The 9,243-nt window shown below is 33.3% G+C and overlaps 1 protein-coding gene across 1 annotated transcript; it reads left to right on the plus strand.

Annotated features, from left to right (window-relative positions):
* Positions 1-3,184: 3,184 nt before the first annotated feature.
* LOC133829254 (uncharacterized) lies at positions 3,185-7,922 on the plus strand. The gene is made up of 5 exons (XM_062259093.1): positions 3,185-3,346; positions 3,482-4,523; positions 4,645-5,195; positions 5,500-5,779; positions 5,842-7,922. The coding sequence occupies exons 1-5, from the start codon at positions 3,185-3,187 to the stop codon at positions 7,920-7,922; spliced, it is 4,116 nt and encodes a 1,371-aa protein (XP_062115077.1).
* The last annotated feature ends 1,321 nt before the right edge of the window (positions 7,923-9,243 follow it).

A 9,243-nucleotide genomic window follows, 5' to 3' on the forward strand; every position in this document is an offset into this window, starting at 1 on the left:
CGACATGAAGTTGGTTGCTGACCTTGAAGATTTGATGAGACATCTGATGTAACGCGTTCCATACGTTTAAAGATATTTATTGTTGTAACATCCCAACATTAAAGGGATATTAACAAGTCTGTTACCCGTATCCTGATCTTCAGGGGACGTTTCCTTGTATATAGGAGTTACAATATTTAATATCATTATTGTAATTAATAAGCAGAAGTATCTTCCTGAAATATGTGGGAATGAACTCTGAGAACTCTCTATAAATAAAGAGTTCATGAAAATTTTTAAAGGACCGATCTTCTGATATCTTGGGAGAAACTCTGGAGAATTCATCTCTGAAGGATTTCCAGAAAACTCCAAGTCTTAATAAAATAGACTCGTGGACTAGGCAGAGTTAACTACTAAACCACGTAAAATTCTTGTTGTTCTACCATATTGTTCATCTGCGCCATAGTTCCTATTGTTTAATTGCTCTACATTTTAAGTTGACGAAAAATGGCGTCAACACATTGACATTAGGATCCTGTATAAAATTATTAAACAAATAATTAATTTATTTCTATTACATATTTTGCTCACAAATTGAACTTAGCATAAGTAACATTACCTTATTTTTTCCTTTCTTCAATTGATGTTGTCGTTCCAATTTCTCATCTGGCATGAAAACCTTTGATACAGTAAAATTCTCAAGTCCCTCTTTTAAAATATAGTCATTCAACCTCAATTTGTAAACAAAATATTTCCCACCAAGGCTTTGAATCTCTGCAAGAACATCATTATTATTTGAAGACAATTCATTAAACAATTTGTGCACTGATGTATCTAGTAAGTTTTCATCCACAACATTAAATAAGACTAAAGTAGTGTTTGCAGTTTTGTCCATGACTTTTATATGTATTTTTTACCTACATTAGAAAAATAAATTAGAAAAAAAAAACAAATAACATAGTGATTTTTTTATTGGAAGAAAATCTAATATAATTTTCTTACATCACAAGAGGGTAATCACATTCTTTTTTGCAAGTGTGACACATATAAGCACCATTTGTAGATTTAACCTTTTTTAAGCAAATTTTGCATGAGACATAGCACCATCCAAATGAGTTGTCTATTTCTATAATTTTGCCTCTCAGAGTAACAATATATTCCTACAATGAAACAATTAGTATTTATTAAAATTATAGGACATAATGAATGAAGAATACAAGAGAAAGGCAAGGGGCTAAAAAACATTCAATTCACCACTCCAATCAGCTTGTAATAGTTCTTGAATGGTCATCATGTTCATGAACTTATCTTCCTCAAGAGTAGTCTTATTTATATTAGAACTTGCAATAGTTTTCACTCCATTAGAGATGGTGGAAAATCTTTCGATTAATGATGTTATATAATTTATTTGAAGATTTATGTAAATTTTACTTGCACTTGTAGTAGAGAAGCTAACTTCACCTATTTACGGTAAATGTAAATTAACATATATATATATCTATATATAATTTTTAAATATTAAACATTGGGATCTAAATAAATAATTGCTTTGAAATTTTTTAATGGTTGTAGAAGTTACTATCACAATAAATGGACCACCATCTTTATTGTACAAATCTGGATTGAACGTCTCCCCCAAGTTTCCCCACAAAGTAATCTTTGATGTGACCGAACTATACATAAAATTTTACAAAAGTTAATAATGCAATAAATAGAAAGAAAAAAACTACAATAACAAACATATATATATATAGGTAATATTACTTGTATGCATTAACTTATACTTACTAATTTGTTAAAACTCTGATATCTCTTTCTTTCCAACCACCTCCAACAATCTCAATATCACCCACAGCACATAAACATCCAACAATATCTAAACACATGATAGAGAAATAAGTTTAAAATGTTAGAATATAAAGATCAATAATTTAAAATTAAAACTTTAAAAAATAACGAACACTAATAATTAAAGAACCTGAGAGGATTGTGTTATCATTAACACGCAAATCAATCAAATTTGGAGATATGGATCAGAATTCATTGATTGGAATGTTCACCATTCCTTCTTCTAGCCTCTTAAGCTTAGTTGAAACCAAAGAAATAATTTTATGGTCATTTGAAAGTGGTCTATACTGCCTTGTGCTTGCAACAAATTTGAAATTATTTACACTATATAAAGAACCCTCACTCAATAGGTGTTTGAACTTAGACACTAAAATTTTCCTAATTGCTGCATGCATTAGATTAGCATGTGACAAAAACACACAATATATTAATTAAATATAAAATAATTAATAATATAAAGAAAACTGAGAAAAGAAATTTTGATTCAACCTTCTCATCTATATAAATCATATCCATACTAATTAATTCACCATTCTTCTTAGTATTCATAGACTCCCACACTCTACAAACTCTGATCATTATCGTCCAATCATCTCTATCATTGTTTAAGTCGAAAAGAAAAGAATACTGCATTATGAAAATTGTAATTGAATGAGTTTAGAGAGAAGAAGAGGAAAAAAAATTAGAGTATAAGAAAATATGAGAGTTATAGAGAAGATGTAGAATATATATATAATCATGAAGAGATATTTATATATAATATTGCTAATTTATATAATAATTAAATGGTAAAAAAATCAACATATGGTTACACCATAATAATATCATGTACTTCATATTTGAGATAGTTATGATAAATAATGCTTAGTTTTTGTCACCGAAACTAATTTATAATTATTATATAATAATAACTACGTATCAAATATATGTTACTACGTTATAACTAACTGTTTATATTATATAACTGTTTATTATATTCAAATATATAACTACGTTATAGGTAACTGTTTATTTTTTAGCTAGATATATGTTACAAAATAACCAAAACTAAAGTGAAAATCATAGCTAACTACAAGATATATGTATAGCTATTTATAGTTATAGCTAACTGTTTATTTTTTAGCTAGATATATGTTACAAAATAACCAATTATTTAAAAATATATATTTTTTATTTAAAAATGCTGTGATATGCGGCACGTTATAATTATCTAGTAATTAATATGTATAATAATAATAATTAAATTATTGTATTTATAGTATAGCTACTACTATTCTGTGTTAATAATAAAAACTCAAAAAATATCTTATATAAATTTCTTATTTAAAAAGGCGTGCGACTGGTTCTATCTCTCTCGATGGTGCAGCGTAAGAGAACCACTCAGAATCCATTGCTCAGATCTTCTTCGATTGATAGGAATTCGATCACGTCTACACATGATAGAGTGGTGGTGGAAGATGAAGGGAGGATCGATCTCCCAGAGGAGGATTTTGCAGATACGGCTACTGAATTTTCAGAGGTTGGGGAGGTCCTTTCTCGGGCGGATTGTAACGGTTCCAAGCCTGGGAACCCTTCGGGGTCTAGGTTAGGGGCAAATGCATAGGAGGCGAAGGATTTCCAGGAATTGGCTAAGGAGAAGTGGGAAAACTTTCAGGAATCATTTGCTACTCATGGTGGTGCTCGACTCAATTTTGAGGAACCCTTGGTCAGAGATGGGAAATTAATAGCTCAAGTGGATAGGGAGGAGGTAGAAGTGGAAGCTTCTTTCTGGCAATCAACTATGGTATGTGTAGTTTTAGGTGCTAATCCCCCTTTAGCTGTGTTTGAAGGTTTCATTAATCGTCTTTGGGGTAAGCTAGGGATTGAGAGAATTGCTCGTATGAATGCCGGACACACTCTAGCCAAATTTAGGGATGAAGCAACTAGGGATATGGTGTTGGAATCTGGTGTGGTTCACTTTGACAGGAAACCGGTTTTACTGAGGCCTAGGTCGACAAATCTTGATAAGATGAGATTGGTAAAATCTGTGCCAGTTTGGATTAGATTGCCAGACCTGGGACTTCAATATTGGGGTCTGAAAAGTTTGAGTGCTTTGGTCAGCACTATTGGTAAACCTATGATGGTGGATAAGGTAACTAGGGAGAAATCTATGGTGAAATTTGCTAGAGTTCTTGTTGATGTTGAGATTTCAGATCAAGTTCCTCAATGCATAAAATTTATCATTGAACGTGGTCAATTGATGGAACAAGCTATAGAATATGAATGGCTTCCTACCCGTTGTTCGTGTTGTAAAAATCTAGGCCATACAGCTACTAGTTGTAGATTCTCTAAGGAGACTGTTTGGAAACCAAAACAGAAAGTTGGGGGTCCGTTCAATGAAAAGACAGAGGGTTCTTTTGAAAGGGGTGAAATAAGTGTAATGCCTGGTGTAAAGGAACAATCTAATGTGGGTGGTGGTAAGGCAGTGCAGCAGGATTTCAAAGGTGAGCCGCCAGCTGATATGGGTGATAGGCAAGGTGGGACATTACATAAGGATACTACAGAGGTGGTGTTGGGATCTTCTAAAGGTCAGGAGATGCATTGTTCTACACCTAAAAAAGTGGGAGGGACAAAGCATATTATTCCAACAGCCATGACATTGAAAGCTAACAAATATAGTCTCTTACAGGAGAACCGGACAGAAAGGTTGCAAAAGAGTATTACAGAGAATTTGGAAACCAATGGAAGGGTGTAATATTCTGAGTTGGAACATAAGAGGCTTGAATAATAGGAATAAGCAAAAGTCTTTAATTGATTTTTGTACTGTCAATAAAATAGGTCTGGGGGCTTTTCTTGAAACAAAACTGAAAAGGAATAAGATAGAGGAGATGATGAGCAATGTTTTTTTGGGTTGGAATTGGTATAGTGATATGGAAGTGGAGGGAAGAATATTGTTAGTATGGAAAGAGGATGTGGTTTCTCTTACAATTACTCAATCTCAAGACCAACTTATTAACTGTGAGGTGAAGATCAAGGGTGTCCGTCAAAAATTTTGTTTGTCTTTTGTTTATGGTAGGAACACAATGGAGGAGAGGAAAGGCCTTTGGGCTCTTTTAACTAGTTCTCAACAGGTTGAGATGCCTTGGTTGGTGGTTGGGGACTTTAATGCAGTGTTTGAGTTTGATGACCGAATAGGGGGTAGACCGGTTACTGAATTGAAAGTGGAGGACAGTAGGCTTTGGAAGGCTAATGCATTGTTGTCTGAGATAAACCCGAAAGGCTCTCATTTCATCTGGTCTAACAAGCAAAGGGAGGGATCTAGAATTTTCTCTAAATTGGACAGATGTTTTGTCAATGAAAAGTGGATAGATTCTCTTCCTGATTCTGAAGTTTGAACTAATTGGGACACTATTTCTGATCATTGTTATTGCATTATCAAAACAGTTCAGTTCAAGATTTCAGGGGTTAGACCCTTTAGGTTTTTTAACATGTGGACTCAGCACAAGGATTTTAGGAATAAAGTTCTTAGTATTTGGTCTAAAAAGAGTAGTGGAACTGGTTTATTTTAGATAACTCAGAAATTAAGGAGGCTTAAACCTATGCTAGTTAAGTTTAATCAGAAGAAAATTGGTGATGTGCCAGTAGTATGCAACTGCTAAGGTGAATTATGAGAAGGCCCAACTGTTTTTACAGCATGCTCCTGAGTCGAGAGTTCTGCAGCAGGAAGAGCAGGAGGCTCATGATGATTTTGTTAGTAAGTCAAAAATGTATGAGAGCTTTCTTCGTCAAAAGAGAAAAATTAATTGGCTCCGTTTTGGAGATGAAAACACTGCTTATTTTCATGCTAGTCTTAAGCAGAGGAGGATTAGGAACCGCATTACTTATTTTTTGAACGAAGAGGGTGTAATGATAGATAATAATGAAGAAGTGGTTGCTCATTTCTTTAACCATTTCAAAAGCTTTCTTGGCAAAGGTAGCTCAGCAACCAGTCGGGCAAACAAGTCTTGTATTCAGCAGGGTATGTTCTGAATTTAGAGCAGCAACTGAATCTGATCTACCCTTTTTCTAAGAAGGATGTTAAGAGAGCGTTATTTAGTATTCCTTTGATCAAGAGTCCGGGTCCAGATGGCTTTGGTTCTAGATTTTATAAAGCTCTTTGGAAAGATTTAGGGGATGACATATCTGAGGCGATTTTGCAATTTTTTGAGCATGGAGAGATTCCGGCTGAGTTGAATAACACCATTCTGTCCTTAATCCCTAAGGTTGTTTCTCCTAAATCAACTATTGATTATAGACCTATAGCTTGCTGCAATACGCTCTATAAATGCATATCAAAGATGCTTTGTTTCAGGTTGGCTAAAGTGCTTCCTTTGCTGATTCACCAAAATCAAGGAGCCTTTATCAAGAATAGACAGCTAGCTCATAATATCTTAATTCTTCAAGACTTGCTTCATGGCTATACTAGGAAGACTATTACTCCTAGGTGTTTGATTAAAATCGACTTGAGTAAGGCTTATGATTCAATAGATTGGGTTTTTTTGGAGGATATTTTGGCTGCTTTCTGTTTTCCCAGTAGGTTTATTCAGTGGATCTTGGTTTGCTTGACTGATACTTCCTATTCTTTACTGATGAATGGGAGATTACAAGGTAATTTTGCAGGGAGGAAAGGATTACGGCAAGGAGACCCTATTTCTCCTTTGCTTTTTGTGTTGGTAATGGAATATCTTACAAGGCTCCTTAACCAAACTGCTCAACATAGAGAGTTTCGGTTTCACCCTATGTGTAAGAATCTTCAGCTTGTCAACCTCTGCTTTGCAGATGATTTGATCCTACTCTGTAAGGGAACCTTCAAATCTGTTAAACTTCTAATGGAGGGTTTTTTGAGTTTTAGTCAGTGTTCAAGGCTGTCGGCTAACCGGACCAAATCTCATATTTACTTTGGGGGTGTAGTGGCTGATGTTAAAAATAACATTTTGAGTTCAATGGTGATTGAAGAAGGGCATTTTCCCTTGAAATATCTAGGAGTTAATCTAAAACCCGCTAGATGGCAAGTTGCTGATTGTAGTGAGATTATCAAGAAGCTGCAAGCTAGACTCCATGTTTGGGCGAGTAGACACTTATCCTTTGCAGGGAGAACTCAATTGATTTTCTCGGTATTACTGGGTATTCGCAACTATTGGATGCAAATTTTTATGCTTCCAATTAGTGTTATTCAAGAAATTGATAGGATCTGTCGTAATTTTTTATGGGGTGCTAATGGCCATTGCAGCAAGTTTCACTGCTCCTCTTGGTCTCAAGTTTGTCTCCCTAAATCATTAGGTGTTCTGGGTTTTAAAGAGGGTTCTAAATGGAACAAAGTGTTACTGGCCAAGTTCATTTGGGCTGTATCTTCGAAGCAGAATATTTTATGGGTGAAATGGATTGATTCCATTTATCTTAGAGGTCATTCATTTTGGTCTTATCATCTGAAACCAGATGTGAGCTGGTACTGGCGCAAGCTTTGCTATTTGAGAGAGGATTGTTCTGAATCTAAAGTTTTGAACTCGGTAATGCATGGCAAATTGAATTTGAAGTCACTTTATCTAAACTGGCTTCAAAGAGCTCCTGTGGCGTTTGCTAAGGCTGTTTGGAGTAGAATCACAGTGCCGAAGCATCGTTTCATTCTCTGGCAGTCGGTTCTTGGCCACTTACTCACTAAAGATAATCTGATCAAGTGCCAAATTTCAGTGAACTCTAGCCTCTATCTGGTTTGTGAGAGAGCTGAGGAATCTCATCATCACTTGTTTTTTGACTGTAGCTTTTCTCATCAGGTTTGGGAGCTGACTAAATACTGGTTAGGCTCTGCTATTTGGTCCAAGACTTTTGTTCAATGGAAGCTGTGGTTAGAAGGGAAGCCCAAAAATCTGGTGCATCACATTGCTATTGCTTCTTTGGCTGCTGCGGTTTATGGCATCTGGTGCAACAGAAATGCATGCTATTTTTCTCATTGCTCCAGCACTCCTCTTTGTTTAGTTAAAATGATTAGATTGAGTTTGAAAACTAGATTTTTTGGCTGTTTGAGTCATAAGTGTTTGGCCAAGAATAGAGCAATTGCTAAGTTGGTTAGGAGTTTATGATTTGGCTTGTAGTTTAGTCTCTGTATTGAGTTTGTTGTAAGTTTGGTGGTGTTTCTAAACTGGCAGTTGTAACTTGTTGTTGTGTGATTAATATACTCCTTTTTCGATCAAAAAAATATCTTATTTAAATTTTGAGATAATTATGATAAATAATGCTTAGTTTTTGTCACCGAAACTAATTTATAATTACTATATAATAATAACTACGCATCAAATATGTTACTACGTTATAACTAACTGTTTATATTATATGACTGTTTATTATATTCAAATATATAACTACGTTATAGCTAACTGTTTATTTTTTAGCTAGATATATGTTACAAAATAACCAAAACTAAAGTGAAAATCATAGCTAACTACAAGATATATGTATAGCTATTTACGATTATAGCTAACTGTTTATTTTTTAGCTAGATATATGTTACAAAATAACCAATTATTTAAAAATTTATATTTTTTATTTAAAAAAATGTGCTATGCGGCATGGTTATATGTTTCTAGTAATTAATTTGTATAATAATAATAATAATTAAATTAAATTTTTGTAAGTTTATTAGGTGTTAAAATCAAAGATAATGTATATGAATTTAAAAATTAAATAAAAAAGATAATGGATTTTGTAAATGAATTAAAAAATTAGATTAATGGAGAAAATAGAATTAGTGTTTTGAGGAGATTGTAGAGAGATAATGTATATGAATTTAAAAATGAAAAAAAAAAAGATAATGGATTTTGTAAATGAATTAAAATATTAGATTAATAGAGAAAATAGAATTAGTGCTTTGAAGAGATTGTAAAGTGTCACATAATTTCCTTGAAGCTCTCATTTATATATATATATATTATTTTATTTTGGGATATTTGCGGCAAAAGTACCCAATGTTTGGGGTTTGTAACTAACATAGACTCAATCATTTTTTCAGTGGGTAAAATATCCAACGTCAATAAAATAGTAATTATGTCATTGCTCTTATGTTACTCTTCGTTAGGTGGTGATTGGGACGACACATGTCACCACTTAATTGGGTCATCTCATAATTTAAAAAATATATATTATAGTAATTGATTTTAAATTAGAAAAATAATTAAAAAATAAATTTTACAATAAAAAAATTAATTAATTAAAAATATTAAAATAGAAAATCAATTATAAATATATTTCACATGAAAACTTATTTGATTTTTTTAAAACAAAGCTAAAATGTAAAAACTTTGGGATTAGGGTTTCATCATATCTTCTACCTCTCTCATTTTCATCATTCCTCCTCTTCTTCCTCTAAAACAAGTGGCTCATGGGCTAAGAGCTCTGACCTTCGAC

The sequence above is a fragment of the Humulus lupulus genome, chromosome 1 (assembly GCF_963169125.1).
Source record: "Humulus lupulus chromosome 1, drHumLupu1.1, whole genome shotgun sequence".
Taxonomy (NCBI): Eukaryota; Viridiplantae; Streptophyta; class Magnoliopsida; order Rosales; family Cannabaceae; genus Humulus; species Humulus lupulus.

Bases quoted from the DNA above. Each gene is read 5' to 3' on its own strand.
- LOC133829254 (XM_062259093.1), top strand. From the start codon at position 3,185: ATGGTGCAGCGTAAGAGAACCACTCAGAATCCATTGCTCAGATCTTCT. The intron at 4,524-4,644 runs GTATTACAGAGA...TCAATAAAATAG, and splicing joins GACAGAAAGGTTGCAAAAGA to GTCTGGGGGCTTTTCTTGAA. The intron at 5,780-5,841 runs GTAGCTCAGCAA...TTCTGAATTTAG, and splicing joins CAAAAGCTTTCTTGGCAAAG to AGCAGCAACTGAATCTGATC.